Source organism: Trachypithecus francoisi, unplaced genomic scaffold, assembly GCF_009764315.1.
Source record: "Trachypithecus francoisi isolate TF-2019V2 unplaced genomic scaffold, Tfra_2.0 Lachesis_group5, whole genome shotgun sequence".
Lineage (NCBI taxonomy): Eukaryota > Metazoa > Chordata > Mammalia > Primates > Cercopithecidae > Trachypithecus > Trachypithecus francoisi.
In genome coordinates this window covers 4054343-4071151 of record NW_022681470.1, presented here as the reverse complement: position 1 = coordinate 4071151, position 16809 = coordinate 4054343, and the positions used below count along the sequence as shown (strand labels likewise).

At 36.4% G+C, this 16809-nt stretch overlaps 1 protein-coding gene across 1 annotated transcript in view; it reads right to left on the bottom strand.

Annotated features, from left to right (window-relative positions):
• Window positions 1–16809, bottom strand: part of ADSS2 (adenylosuccinate synthase 2) — a 49248-nt gene that overhangs the window by 11524 nt on the left and 20915 nt on the right. Inside the window, exons 5-11 of the mRNA XM_033198658.1 lie at window positions 10481–10547; window positions 10084–10191; window positions 8959–9040; window positions 6321–6447; window positions 4926–5080; window positions 3794–3918; window positions 2091–2188 (exon numbers count right to left, since the gene is read on the bottom strand). Of these exons, the coding sequence (XP_033054549.1) occupies window positions 2091–2188; window positions 3794–3918; window positions 4926–5080; window positions 6321–6447; window positions 8959–9040; window positions 10084–10191; window positions 10481–10547 (762 nt within the window). The remainder of the gene's footprint in view (window positions 1–2090; window positions 2189–3793; window positions 3919–4925; window positions 5081–6320; window positions 6448–8958; window positions 9041–10083; window positions 10192–10480; window positions 10548–16809) is intronic.

Below are 16809 nucleotides of genomic sequence, written 5' to 3'. Positions count from 1 at the left end.
GAAAGGCTGCTCTTTAAGAAAAAAGTCATGCCCTTGAGTGAAACCTATTACAAACCCCCTATAATGAAGCCAAAAACCAAGCTCTGCCAAGATCTACAGAAGAGACAAAATTTGGAGACTGACTTATACCAGCTTAAAGTTTGAAAAACATCTTGTTTCCACGTAATTACACAACAAAGCATAAAACCAAACTATACAAGTTCAAGATGATCAGTGAATAATTCAATTGTCCCCTAAAACAAGAATCAACACTATTCAGAGGAAGATAACAGAATCTGAGTCTCTTTAATATATCATCCACAATGTCTAATAGTCAACCAATAGTCATTAGGCATAGAAACAGTGATCCACAACCAAGGAAAAGAATAGTCAAGAGAAACTCGACTTGAGATGGTCTAAATGTTAGACTAACAGAAAAAAGGTAGCTAATATAAATTAAGAAAATTTCATTGTTACTGAGTGAACAGATAGGGAATCTCAGTAGAGAAACAGAAAGTAGAGAAGAGAACTAAATGGAAATTCTAGAAATAAAAATTCACCCAGTGGGTTTAAAAGCATATTGGAGATGCTGATCAGAATCGTTTACCTCTTCTAGTGACTCCATTCTCTGCCTGCTGGCTTTGGCACATGAAATCCAACATGATAGGGGGAGCCTTAGCTTTAAGCTTAATAGGACTCTTGCTGCTACTTTCCCGCTGTGATAGCCATGGTAGGGGCTAATTTACACCACTAACCTTCCTCTTGTAAGTTTCCCTAGGAAAGACAACAACCAGAATCCTACAGGAGCTATTCCCAGAGGCTTGTCAACTTATTTTACCCTCTTTAAGCACTCTCTGCTGCTGGTGGGGAGTACTGCATGTTGCTGATTCATAGCTCTGTCCCTCTCCAGGAACTGCTCTTGGCCAAAGGGAGCTACCTCACTTGAGGAACAGCTCTTATTCAGTGGCTAGTTGTGCAGAGGCACAAAGTTCTGGCTACTTGCCTCAATTTAGTACAACTCTAAAGGGCCACCCTAGCTCTGTGGCTCCCAATGGGATGGGCTGCACTGCATTTAAACTAGTCCCCCTGCTTCTTTCACAAACGCTACTGCTGAAAGCGTTCTCTACTACACTTCTTGGATACAAATCTCATCTCAAGTGGTTCCAGGGGATCTTGACCAAAAACAGCTTTAAAATTAAACACATGAAATTGACAAGTTTTATCTGTTTTGTTAGTTTTTAATATTTTAATTAAAAGACTTTGCTGTAATATTCTCTATGGCAGACCTTGCCACATGTCATTATACTTGGTTAGACTATTCTCTTTGGTGTTTGAAGTTATAACTCTTGAAATAGCTTTGTAAATAGAATTAAGAATCAGGACATAACATATATTGGAACGGCCAGTTTTCCAAGTGAATATTATCCTACAATTGACAGTAGATACTTTTTTATAAGATATCTAGACTCCCTCTATACTTATATACATGTAAGAAAAGGAAAGATAATATGCATTTAATTTCTAAGAACTCAGAGCTATCCTTAATTCCTAAGAAACAGTGGTCATAAGGTAGTCACAAAACCTACTGGCTCATCAAGTTTTATTAAGCTAGTCAATATTCCTTCATTTGGCATATTTCTAATCCTTATCAAATGACTACGATAGAATAAAGGGCAGAGAAGGTCATTCATGGGGCCTGAAGGATAGGGAGGGCTAATGTATTGAGAGCCAGCTTAACAAGACAAGGGCTCTTGTTACCGCTCTTCTTACCCACTCTAAAGAGTGGCATACTTTCCCAAGGAAGGGAGAAATACCTCCATGGAAACTACTTTCAAAGGAGGGAAGATGAGACTCAAGAGCAGTATGGCTGGGCTCAGAGGTCCATGCTTTTTCTTTGAGTTTGAGCACATGCTTGTTGTGACCCAACACCTAAATAAGTATTAGCTATGAACCAAATAACTAATAATAAGTGAGCTAATTTGTACAAATCATAAATGGCGTATCAAGCCTGTTGCTATCTATCTATCACAAATTATATGGAAGAGCTTTATGAAATTGCTCTAATACATTCACCTTATAATATCCTCTAGATATTGCCTACAAGAAAATACCTGGGATATGAGGTATGATTTCACCATCTAACTTGTAAGCAACTCCAACTTTGATTTCCGTAAACATGTCCAAAATATCCAACTTGGTAAGTGCCAACCTAATTTTGGAAGAAAAGGCAATGTTAAAAGAGCAAACTCTTAAAGGCTCTAGTCTCTAATTTGATTAATGCAGGAGTACAGAAAAATTCATGCAAAGCTGAAAGTTCTAAAGCAAATCTGAAAACAGGTTAGGATTAGATTTTAAAGCGTGCCACACAGAAGACACTAGAGGACAACGTACACTGAGTTCCTTTGCTAGTAATTGTAATAGATTTTCACTGAGGAATTTTGCTTTCTTTTTTGATTGATTGTTTTCAGATAGTCTCGCTTTGTCATCCAGGCTGGACTGCAGTGGCACAAACATGGTTCACTGCAGCCTCAACCTTCCGGGCTCAAGTCATCCTTGCACCTCAGCCTCCCGAGTACCTGGGACTACAGGCGTGTGCCACCAGGCCCAGCTAATTGTTTTGTATTTTTTGTAGAGACAGGGTCTCACCAAGTTGCCCAGGCTGGTCTCGAACTCCCAGCCTCAAGCAATCCTCCTGCCTCTCGGCCTCCCCAAGTGCCCAGATTATATGCATGAGCCACCATGCCCAGATCAGCTTTCTTATGATTGATGAACAAACAACATGTATTTGTGGGAGGACTGCCTGGAGTTAAGGTCGCACTGTGGCCGTGGAACACAGCAGAACTCACTACACTACATGGATGATTAAGATACAAGTACATTACACACATGCCAGCATCCCTCAGTTCTTCACTCTGGTTACCATCACCTCTACCCTTCTGGTCAGAAATTGTCAAAGAAGAGTGAGAAAAACCACACCAAGGACCTCTTCATGATACATCAAAATTTCCCAACAAACTGACCGGAAAACAGGTTTTAAAGAGAAAATCTGTGGAAATTAGATAACAAACTAAATTTGGGATTCTCGTCCAAAAATTTTATTTTTAACCTTATTGTAATTTACTGGAAGTTCAGTCTAATACAGATATGAATACATTTATTTACCTAATCATGTATAAGCATTAATAACAACTTAACTTTTCCTGAGCATTTTCAGTTAGCCAGGCAGCGTGCTACAGACTCTATGTTTCTCACCTAATTTTAAAAATACCCCTATGAAGTAGGTAATGCTATTATATAGATTTTAGAGAGGATAAAACAGAGGCAGAGAATGATTAACTTGCTCAGGTACACATGCATAATGCACAGATCTGAGATCTGAATCCAGGAACTCCGACATTCAGCCCATGCGCTAATCACTAGGTACATCGCCTCCCCTCTGTACATGCTCACGGTGTTTGTGCTGTCCACCTATCTATCCATCCACCTATCTATCCATCCACCTATGTATCTATTCACCTATCTATCCAGCTATCTGACTATGTACCCTATTCTGCCTGCCTCTATACTTACATACATGTAAGAGTATCAAGATTCTTTTCAACAACCTTGGATGTCTAGGAGGATGACCTGGGGTCCCTCTCCTTGTGTACCCTTCCCCCTATATCTTGGTCTACTTCTGCCTGGCACTACAATTTCAATACGGAGTCTAAAGAGTGAAAATTTCCTATTAAGGTACTCCACAAAATTAAACCTATGGCTATTAATCATCTATGATTTCGTGAAATATTTGTAAACGTTTCTGAAGAATACTCACGCAGTAAATCCATTGATCATATGAGCATATTTGAGCAAAACGAGGTCCAACCAGCCACATCTTCTTTTCCTTCCAGTGGTTACACCAAACTCTCTCCCCCTTGTTTGTAATAATTCTCCAATTTCCTACAGAACAGAAAATAAAACTTTAGGATTAGAATAGCAGTGCTATATATTTGATGGAATAATATATACTAGAGACCATAGCAAAGCCTCTGTGAGATAAACATCTTTCAGGTAATAACTAAATTGAAGATAGAATTCCACAGAGATGATGGATTTTATCTGAGGGAGGCATTATTCGGAATGCTTCATTTATTATCATTTTCTAAAGTCAGTATTTTTTACAATGGTATACAGATAACTTTCTAAAATTTAGATTGACAGATTAAGAAAAAAACTGAGTATTTATTAAATAGACAAATCCAGCCAATTCTTCCAAGAGCTGTAGTTTGATATTTTTCCTGAAAACCATAAGGCAAACACATCTAATAAGTCATTGATACCATAATGCCCTTTTGAAGAAAACTAAGATCAAAAACATGCTCAAATATCTAAGCTAAGGTCACTTCCTACAATTTGTTTTTCCTATGATCTACCCAAGTCCTTGATTTGCCCCTTTCTGCTTAAAACTATCATTTCATTATCTCTTATAGTCTGGCATCATTACAATTACATAGTTTTTGTTTATTTTTGTTGACTTTATTTTTTTGAGAAAGAGTCTTGCTCTGTTGTGCAGGCTGGAGTGCCATGGTGCCATCTCAGCTCACTGCAACCTCTGCCTCCTGGGCTCAAGCGATCCTCCTGCTCAGCCTCCCCAGTAGCTGCGACTACAGGTGCTCGCCACCACACCCAGCTAATGTTTGTATTTTTTTGAGTGACAGGGTTTCACCATGTTGCCCCGGCTGATCCTGAACTCCTGGGCTCAAGTGATCCGCCTGCCTCTGCTTCCCAAAGCGCTGGGATTACAGACAGGGGCCACCATGTCCAGCCAAAATTATGTATTTAAGAAAATGTTGTTCTGACCAATCTTGCAAATTGAGTGAAAGGTATCGGAGACAATAATTCATTAAGGAAAAAAAAGAAGAATGAATTTTTAATGCATTTTGATTATTTACTTAGAATAGGCTTACATTTTCTTGCTCTGTAGGAAAGGCACCAATACCAACTCTAGTTGTATAAGCTTTCACAACTCCATACACTTCTCCAACATTTTGAGGGGGCATACCCAAACCAGTACAAACACCTCCAACAGTACAATTTGAAGAAGTTACAAAAGGGTAAGTCCCTAAAAACAGAAGCAGACATTAAAATATAGTATACACATAAACAACACATTTTAAAACAGAAATACCATTACAATTCTGCATTTGAGTACATCATAGGTATCTAACAGATCTAACTGTAACTGTCCCCTCAAAGTCCCAATGTTTTACTGTTTATTCATTTTAGCTGTAATGATATAAAGACGAGGTTAGAGCTTTAACTGAAGTGCTTACACAGAGCGGCTCCTTGAATGCATGTACAGTTACTGACTCAGCTCTTTACGGTAGCTACTCACTTAATGGATTATGAAGAAATTTAATGCTGAAACTCATCTACATGTTTTCAGAGTTCCCTGTTAGTGTAAAACAAATATGACTCCCTCATATGAATATTTAAAGTGTTGTAGCAATCTGGAGTGATGGCAACACAAGAATTTTGTAGTATTCAACATTTCCCCAGCTTTTAATCTCTACTGAGGGAATAACCCTCAAATTGTAAGAGCTAGGTAAAGAGTGGCATACTTTCTCACCCCCAAAGGTCTCCTTCATATTTAACTATTCACTCTACCAAGCAGACACTCTGTTTTCTTTCCAGACTGGCTAGGCATATTACGGTATAAAAAACACGTATCTACTATACAGAAATACACTTTCTTCAATAGTTTACTTGGAGACAAAAGCCCACGAAATGTCAGTAAAAGCTGAGAACAATCAGACTAATCATGAGAAATCATATTTAAATGAAACGGTCAACAAACTAATGAGGCAGTAGTTTGAAGAAAGAAGTTAAGCATTAATTAACCTTTTGAAGATGAAGGAAATGCTCTGAATTCAGAGTCTCATGCCCAGGGAGTTAATTTATGTAAACAGGCTTTTATAAATCTTGCTTCATAATAATGTACACATTTTTAAAAGGTTGAATTAAAGATGCATATTCTTCCACAGAATTTATCTTATCTTACAGTTCCAGGCATTGAAACTGAACCATAAACCAATGAAAGCCACAATTTACAGAACCTCAGACCTACTGAACTCAAATGATGATTTTATTTTTCTAATAAAATAGGGAACTTAACACATGTATTGTGTGTTCTGTAATATTCCTTTAAAAAGAGTGCCACAAGATGACAAACTTTCATCATTCCTGCATATACAAGCTAAAAACATTGTTTTAAAACTCCTTAATGCTAATATTACTTATTTATATCTTAACTACTTAGGGTTCAGTTAAGCTCCCTTAACTATAAATCATATCTTACTTACCAAAATCAATATCTAATAGTGCTGCATTTGCACCTTCTACCAAGATTTTCTTTGGTGGTCCATGTAGGGCCTCATATAGAAAATAAACTCCATCTCTCACCATTGGTTTAATCCTTTCCATATAACCCTATACACAGAGACAAAAACCAGTTTCCATGTATATTAATAAATGTCTAACATAACCGGAACAAGAACAAATTACCTGACTTCATGACATGAAAACTGACAAACGCAAAGTAGAAAAGGACTGGTGATGGTGCTCACTCGATTGTAACATCTGGATTAGCTTTCATCTCTCATGCTGATTTTCCAGGAACAGAAAAGAGGCATTAGCTCAACAAAAACTAGAGATACAGCGAAATTCAAAGGTTCTATATTAACCTCACTGCAAATAAAACCCTCTCAGCAAAGCAGTCATACTTCATAAACCAGCTTTCAGGAAAATAAAAATAAATGACTATATTACATTGTGCTTTTAAATTTTGTGAGGTATTTGAAAAGTTGCATTTATAACATAATCCACAAAACCATGATTTTTTTATTTTATTTCATTTTTTGAGACAGAGCCTTGCTCTGTCACCCAGGCTGAAGTACATGGTGGGGACATGGCTCACTTGCAGCCTCGACCTCCCATGCTCAAGCAATCCTCCCACCACAGCCTCCTGGGTAGCTGCACCACCACCGTGACCACCTACATTTTTTTTCTTTTTCTTTTTTTGATAGAGGTGAATTTGCCCAGGTTGCCCAGGCTGTTCTCAAGTGATCCACCCACCTCAGCCTCCAAAGTGCTGAATTACATGAGTCTGGCCGACCATGAATTTTGAAACTTGCATCACAGTGATTCTCAAAATGTGGTGAGGGCCACAAGTTACACTGCCAAGTATGTAACTATTAGGGACTGATTGCTGTTATTCTTTTAAATTTTATCCCATTACTGTAACATCATCTATCTCTACACTATTACTAGTAATGTCCAGTACTATGTAACACATGGGCATTATAAACATTTCTCAAAGCATTTAATTGTTAGTACTACTGCTTAACTTCAGAACTCAATTAAAAATGTAAAAGAACCAAGAGCTTCCCCTAAGGCCTTATAGTATAACTGCATGAAACCTAGGTTCAACTATGTTTAAATATGTAGACTACTATGGAAATTACAGAATCTACTCACGAACCCACCTGAGTGTGTTAATACCCATTGATAAACATATGATCACTCCTTGGCTCTAGCCTCCAGTTTCTGACTTATTCTTGTTTTACTTCTATTTTTATGCCTGAAATGACCACACTAGTCATTACACTTGTTTCTTAAAGTTTTCTGGTTCAACATACATTATCTATAAGAATCTTCTTACCCAATTCTATTTATTATTATTCATCTACTTTACATTCACATGGAACACATATAAAATGGAACTGAAAAGCCATACTCACACTTTGGCAAGTAAATATTTCCAAGTTGCTAGTCAAAAAGTTAAAATATTTGTTACATAATAGACTGGGTATGGTAGCTCATGCCTGTAATCCCAGCACTTTGGGAGGCCAAGGCAGGCAGATTGCTTTAGCTCAGGCATTCAAGACCAGCCTGGGCAACATGGTGAAAACCCATCTCTACCAAAAAAAAAACTAGCAGGGTGTGGTGGTGTGCCCATAGTCCCAGCTACTCAGGAGGCTGAGGAGGGAGGATCCCTTGAGCCTAGGAGGTCACGGCTGCAGTGAGCTGTGTTCATGCCACTGTATTCCAGCCTGGGTGACAAAGCGAGACCCTGTCTCAAAAAATAAAATAAAACAAAATATTTATTGTATAACTGAATAAAAATAAAATGGCAGTCTATTCGTAACAGCAATCAGTGCAATGAAATGAAAATACCTAACATTTAAAATGTTCCTTGTAGGTCATATTTGTTTAGAACTTAGTGGTTGGGCAGACCTAAGGTCTGCATTTATTCTAGAACGGCATATGAGGTTTGTAGATTCCTACTCGGTTCTGGAACTGATATTGATACTTATTTATAGATAAGAAGAAATAATAATCAGATTCACAGGAAACAGTTTGAAGTTAATCAAAAATAGTAGAAGGTGAAAGAATGGAGAGGACAGGAACTTCAACTACTGACCAATGTAAGCACCACTGACACCTAATAGTTGCCAAGAAAAGACTAATCTTTGGTCAATTACCTTATTTGTCTCTTAAGAGTGCAGTGCTAAAGAAACTGGCCCTATGGGGTTATCCTTCCTAAACGGGTTGGTTAGCCTGAAAAGTTCTCACTCAGCCCTTTGCTGATCTATCCTCCAACTGTTTTAAGTGATTTTTATATAACGCAAATCTAGTCTTCTTTCTGTTCAAAATTTCCTAGTAGCTTTTCATTATCTCCAGGATAAGATCTAAACTCCCTGTCACTGCACATGAGATGTATGATCTGGACTCTGTCTCCTTTACTTCAGGTACTCCTCCTGCTCCCTGCTCAGTATTTTGTCTAAGCCATATCATGCAAAGTCACTCAAACATACCACGTCCAAGACAAACAATTTCCTTTGCCAATTCTTACCCAAAGCCTGCAGGAATGAAAAGATCTAGATGCCAATTTGGCAAACAAGTATTAAAAGGAACATTAAAGAGGTCAGAAAGCATTACCTTGAGTTTCTGTAATTCACCTTCAATGTCTATTTCCAAAGTAGGGTATATAGATTTGTATTGGTTAGCTAGAACTTTAAACCTGAGAAACACAGATAAATCAAGACATTACCACTCTGTACAAAAATATTTAAAATAATATCATTTGATTCAAATGATTTCTGCAGATGGTGAACGATCTTAACAGCAAATTAATCCTGAAACTGACATTACCTTCTGAGAAATAAAATTTAATAAAGGAGATCAGCCATATGAATACATATGACATTCAAATTATTTTTTACTCAAGTTTAGGCATAGCAACAATATAATTAAGGTGATATGTGTGTAGGGAGGGAAGAGAAATGGAATGACTAAAATCTGTAAACACAAAAGACTTAAATCTGAATTAACTGTGTTATACTGTACCATAACAAAAGGGGGCAGTTTACATGATACTTGTAAAAGAGAGAGAGGCAGACATTAGCAATCTAACATTCTTCAGTAAAGGTGCACTGCCAGTGCAGACAAATGTTACGTGGTCGATTGAAAGGGGATACAATGTCATTCATTATAGCTTTGATACCACTTGTTATTATACACAACCAACTCCCTCTCACTGAGTCACTGAGTAGCTTTTTGATGACTACTAGGCTTCCCATGGAGATGTGGCTACAGAAAGCATGTGTTAATGTAGCATCTCTGTTTTTCAAGTTGAGGTTGGTATACAATAATTCACCAGTATCTGAGAGCTAATGATTTCTGGGTGGGAGGACATAAGGAGTCTCCAGGCCTGAAAATGCAAGGATCAAGACCTTAGAATGTAACCACCCAAGGACTGCCACAGCCCCTGGAATCATTCTATTTCTCAGGAAACCATTCCATATTTCAATTTTTAAATATAACGCTGCCTTTGTCTTCATAGGACATTCTATTAAATCACCGTCATGTTATTTTTCATGAAGTTAATCTGTAACTAAAGATTAAGTATAATGTAATAAAGATAACTTTAACATTTCAAACCTTAAAAAGGCCAACCACCACTATTTTAACTAGAACACTGACTGTATCATTTTACACCCTAGGTTTAAAAAAAAAATCTAAAAATGCATTCATTCCTTCCATTTTGAAACACAAGTTAGTTACCTCTCAGAGAAGCCATCAAAGTCAGAAACAAGGTCGCACATCCTGAGTCCACTCCGAGCAGCTTTGGACGAATAAACTGGGCCAATGCCCTTTTTTGTTGTACCCAAACTTAAAAACAAATCCAAACAAGCTTTAAGTTAGACAAGAAAGATGTAGGTCTTATGGTCAGATCATTACAGTGAATAAAGTTACATATGACTATTTTCTGTTTATATTATTTCTTGTTAAGTATATGTTCATAATCCTACTGATTTTCTCTAAAACAGGATATTCTAATACTTACTTTTCTTAAACTTCTGGTCTAGAATTAAAATATAACGGTCTGTAAATGCTTAAACTGTACCAAAAACAAAAAACAAACAAAAAACAAACAAACAAAAAACACACACACACATACTTTTTTCCTGCTTGCTCTTGTCTCTGTTGTTCCTGGATACCATCAGCTGCTTGATGAAAATCAAATACTGAGGGGAAATAAAACCACAGTTGTTGAAACAAAGATAATACACAAAAGCAAAATACACTGCATTTCAAATTACTGAAGTTATAAATCCCTTCAGCCTCATTTCAGTATAACAAATTAAACACATTTTTACAAGTGATAATGGTAGAAGATAACACCAACTAGTACATTAATATGAAAACCTGTCTGATCTTTCCCTCTTATTTATTACAGTCTATACTATTTAAAAAAACTAAGTCATTACGAGGATAATTTTGAAACATCCTGCCTTAAAATTTTACAAAGGTCAATTTACAAAAATACTCTTTTTTTTCTTCAGGTTCTGGACTCCTAGAATCTAAGGCTCATGTTGACACCTCCCTTTTCCTCACTAGTCTCGAGCTTCCATCATCTCTCACCAAAACTGCAGTCTCCTAGTGTGTGTACCTCTTTCCATTCTTAGACATCTCTAATCCAAATGCTGTCATGCAGCCAAAGCATCTTTCCAAGACACAAATATGGCATTCACATCTCCCCTGCCCTTAAAACTCAACAGTTTCCCACTGCTCTAAAAAAACAGACAAAATTATTTTTATTATCTGGCCTCCTTGCACAGTCTACACTTTCATCTTATACTCATGCTCTGCCACCCTCACTGCCCTCTGGTCACACTGGCATTCTTTGCAGCCCTCAGCTACAAGGCATATACTTCTGCATGAAATATTGCCTCTTTCTACACTTACACATAACTTGTACTCTCTCTCTCCCCTGCCAATGCTCTGAGAGTATTAGGATCATGTCAGTTTAGCCTACTAGTTGATTTCCAGTGCAAACAAGTCCTCAAATATTTACTGACTGAATACATAGCTGGTTTATAGAAGAGGCAGAACTGGAATTTTGGTCTCTGAACTTCTAACCAAGGCTTCTTGTTTATTGTTCTGTTTTTAAACAGTTTCATGGGAATATAATTTATATACCACAAAATTCACCCATTTAAGATGTACAATTTACTGATTTTTAGTATATTTAACCATAGCTTCTTTTTGCTAATGATGTCACTGTTTCCAAATAATTAAGTTGAAATGTGTAGATGTTTAACAGAAAGACTGATAAGAGGTTTTTGGGATTAGTGGCAGCATCTGTAAAAGAACTATTTAGAAGCATTAGAAGACTGATACTGAAGTTATAGATGGTGAAGCTAGAAAAGTCTGATAACCCAATCTAAACCCATCCTCTGATTAACCCTGCCCATAAAACCATGTATGTACTCTTCTCTACTTTCCTCCTTTTGAGACACTATTAAAATTGTCAAGGTAATCCTCCTGCCGTGCTTGGCAAGGTTAACAACCATAGCTTTTTATGATCAACAGGTTTCCCTGGTGCTGTTAGTAGGAAAGTTTTGATGCTGTACATGCTAATTAGTTATATTTCAGAAACTAAATTTGTGTGATTTAAAAGTATCTAGTAAGCAGTATCTGTCTTAGTGCCACACAGTTAGGTAACAGTAACACCTTTAAAGCCGTATCAGTATACTGCACACCAAAAGATATCTATAAGAATACTCAGGGTAACAGTATTTGTAATATCCCAATATTGGAAACAACTCAAATTTTCATCAATGGTGGAATGAATGGATTTTTAAAAGTGTGAAATGGTCATATAAAGGGATACTACACAGCAATGAAAAAGAATAAAATACTCTTTATGTAAACAATAATTTTGATCTGTAAGGGTCAGTTTATCATCATGTTCCCATTTTATTGCCCAAGCAATAGTCTTTCTCAGTTACTTGAGAGGCCAGAATAGTTCTGAAGGGCTGTTTCATTAAACCCTGAATTTGCAAATCAACTATGACAAGATTGAGATCTTACAGTATGCCATTCTCATTTCTTTTGAATAAAAAGACATTTGAAAGTAAATGTTTTGTTTTTTATGCTCAAAGAAATTTAAAAAGCAACTGACAACCCACAAATCAATGGTTGCTGCAAAGCAGATGAACCATATTTTTCAGAAATTAATTTAGCGCCGTGGGATAGAGCTAATGCTTTCCTTGGTTTTTCTAGGCCCCAGGAAGCAATTAGTGTCATCAGAATAATTGCGTTCATAAGGCTTCATCAAGGCATGGAGCATGAATGCCTCCACCATTACTGTGTTGAAAGAACAGTCTTGGAACATCTGTTTCACTTTCTACAGCCTAGATACTGCAAACAAAAAAACATCATAACTGTGCACCTTTAGTTAAGTTGATTAACAGCATTTTAAAAGTTTTAATTTACTATTATAGTTAAGTTTTATTAACATGATTAATGTTATCCCATATTTAGTATGAGACTCGGAACATGTAACAGCCACGTTGCTTGCTTTCTCACATCTCCTTGAGGTCTTGGACTCAACTGTCACTTCTCAGTGAAGGCTCCCCGGCCACATTGTATACAACGGTAGGCCCCCACCTCCTCCTTCAAACTGCCTGCCATTGCCTACCTCCTTTCTCTGAGTTACTATTTCTCCTCAGAACTGAGCACTATATGCCATGCTACATGGATTACATATTTCTATTGATATGATTTGGTTTCACTAGTACACGATATGCTCCATTAAGGGATGCTTTTGGTCTTCTCTACTGCTGAATCCTTAGCGCTCAGCACCATACCTGACACCGTAGGCATTTAATACATAGATACTAAATAAAAGAACAGACACCTAACAAATCTGGATTTCATATTTAATTTTTTTAAGGGTCTCAACCACTTATTAGGCCATTTTCCCTCAATAAGTATCTCTTATAGTACAAACTGAGTTATGAGATTCAGTGAACAGGGCAAAAGTTTAATGCAATAGGTCCTTGCATTAGTGTGCTAATGTAAAGAATTGGCCAGCAACTTAATAATTTTTAAGTTGCCTTAAAAAAAATCAACTGTTTAAACCTTCTAAGTGAAATACTTGAAGGTAACTCGAGTAACGTAAAAGATGCATATTATGGCCCCTAGAGCAACTACCAAAATTCACAAATTCATAAAACACAAGAGGTATAGCTAGTAAGTTAACAGTGGGGATAATATTAAAAATGTTCAGTGTAAAAGAAAGCAGGAAAAGAAAAAAAATAAAGAACAAATAAAAAGAAAACAAAGAGCAGACATAAATCTAACCATAGTGATAATTAACTATAGCAAAAGTAAATAGTCTAAACATTCCAATTAAAGGATAAAATTGTCACATGAATAAAATGCAAGACCCAACTACATTTTGTCTATAAAAAATACATTAAAAGATCCAAAGAGACAGATACACTAAAGATTATTAGAGGATGGAAAGTGATACACCATGCAAATAGTAATCTTAAGGCAACTCTAGTGCTATATTAATATCAAAGTAGATATCAGAATAAGGAATATTACCATAAGGAGGATATTGTGGTATTAACATTCATAGCTTATTAGATACTTTTAAATCACACAATACAAATTTAGCTTCTGAAAAGTAACTAATTAGTATATACAGCATCAAAACTTTCCTACTAACAGCACCAGGGAAACCTGCTGATCATAAAAAGCTATGGTTGTTAATACCAATTCATAATGAGGAAAAGGTTCAATGCATCAAAATCAGAATTGTAAACATACATGAACCTAACAGAGCTTCAATGTGCATGAAGCAAAAACTGACTGACTTCAAAAGAGAAATAGACAAATCTACAATTATTGTCAAGAGGCTCAACACTCCTCCGACTAACTGATAGAATATAGATAGAAAATCAGTTGGGATACAGGATTTGAACAACACTATCAAACAATTTGATTTAACTGGCATTTAAAGAACACTCTAGTCAACAAGAGCAGAGCACATATTCTTTCTAAGTGCATGAAGACCATTAACCAAACAGACCACATCCTGAGCCGTAAAAGAAGTCCCAACCAACTAAGATTAGGATCATACAGAGTATATTCTCTGTTCACAATAAAATTAAATTGTGAATAGAGAGAAATCATGAAAATCTTCCAATATTTGGAAACACGAACATCATACTCAACATAAAGGTTAAAATATAAATTATGTTATTTTGCACTGAATGGAAATGAATGTACAAATAATATTTGTGGAATATAGCTAACATAATTACATGTGTTAGAGGAACACATGTAATTTTAAATGCTTACATTAGAAAAGAAAGGTCAGGAAGGAAGAAAGGAAGGGAGGGAGGGAGGAAGGGAGTGAGGTCGGTCTAGAGTTCATGATCCAAGCTTCTAAAGGAACTACAAAAACGAGCAAATTTAAACCAAAGAAAGTAGAAAGAATAGGAAGAGCTGAACCCAGTGAAACAGAAAACAGAGAAAATGGTTTTCTGGAAAAAAAAAAACAACCCACAAAATCAATAAAATGGATACCATGAATAAAAGAGGGACATCACTGAAGACTACAAAAGTTACCAATAATTTGAGAAGTTAGACGAATACATTTCTTTAGAAAACATAAATTACTAAAACTGACACAAGAAACAGAAAAATCTGAATATCTCAATATCTATTAAAGAAATAAAATTCATAACCTTCATGGAATTCATAAAAACATCCTCACAAAGAACATTTAAACAAGAAATATTACCAACCTCACACATAACTCTTTCAGAAAAACAGAAGGCACTAAAATTGAAGAACAGACAACAAAACTAAAGAAAACTACAGAGCAGTATTTGTCAGGATAAAAACGGTATATCTTGACCAAGTACAGCACTTAAGTTAGCTGTTGGGTGTACACATATATGAATAAAACATATAAAATTCTTTCCTTTGTGGACACAACCTGTGTAAGGTGTTTTCACTGATTGGGGAACTAGTGACTGGAAAGGAAATCACTTGCCAGAGGATCCATAATCAAGATTTGGATCCAGATCCCTTAGTTTCAAAGCCTATAGTTTTTTCCATTGTCCTACGCTCCGTATCACCCACCACACTTTCATCCAGAATCTCATACTATGGAAAATTTTTAAAACGCTTGGAAATAAATGAACATTTTGAAGCATCTATATGCCAGATCCTGTACTCAGTTCTGAAATGAGAATTCTAACGCCTTAAATTACAATGGAGCTTACAGAACTGTCCATTCAGTGCCATGGTGACAGGGGGAGTCTCTAAAGCAAAGATCGAAGCAGTTTCACAGCAACGATTTTCCAATTAGTTTTTTTATTTTTTAATGATACTATTTACTCCTTTTCACTATTATAGAATTGCTTATATTAAAATACATGTTTCTGACCGGGCAGTGCCTTACGCCTGTAATCCCAACACTTTGGGAGGCCAAGGCGGGTGGATCATTTGAGGTCAGGAGTTCAAGACCAGCCTGGCCAACATGGCGAAACCCTGTCTCTACTAAAAACACAAAAAAATAAGCTGGGCATGGTTGGACATGCCTGTAATCCCAGCTACTCAGGAGGCTGAGGTACGAGAATCGCTTGAACCCAGGAGGCAGAGGTTGTAGTGAGCCAAGATCACGCCACTGCACTCCCGCATGGGTGACAGAATGAGACCCTGTCTCAAAAAATAATAAAATAAAATAATAAAATAAAAAACATGTTTCTTGTAAGACTTTTTAAGAACCCTAGGAAATGAACCTTATAGGCTTGTAGTAACACACATTTTAAAGCACAACACATCCATTATTACACATATTACTACTAACACCTAAATTTTAGTCTGAGCTTATCTTCTACAGGCTCAGTCTTCTGTCAGAAATACTTTCCTTTAAGGACATACATTTATGGGAAAAAAATCATTATTAAAGAAATATAATTGTAAATAAAATAATAATATTCATTTACATTTATTATGGCTTAAACCACATTACTTTCCTTTTACTCTAGGCCTTTTTACTCCTTCCCATACTACTTTGTTGTTTTGTTTTGGTGGTCTAAAATAATTAAGTAACTTGCTTAACCTCTATGCTGTATACCAAGGATGGAACTGATAAGTGACAGACCCAAAGCAATTGCAATGAAGAAGGAAGATGGAGAATCCAGACAGGAACAGGGATATATCTCTTAACATGATGTTCTTTCCAACAGGCTGATATCATCAGCATACATTTATATCTGCACAAAGCCCAACTACCTGATTACATACACTGATGCTATACGTTACTCAAAGGGCAGGTATTAGGGATTATTCTGTTTTGCAATCCTAAATTGTGGTATGCTGATTAAGATAGTGAATTTCATAGAGCAGATAACATAACAAAAAGCCATTAGAAAGTTCTGAAGATAAGTAGTGGTTTTTATCATCTAATGCAGTGCT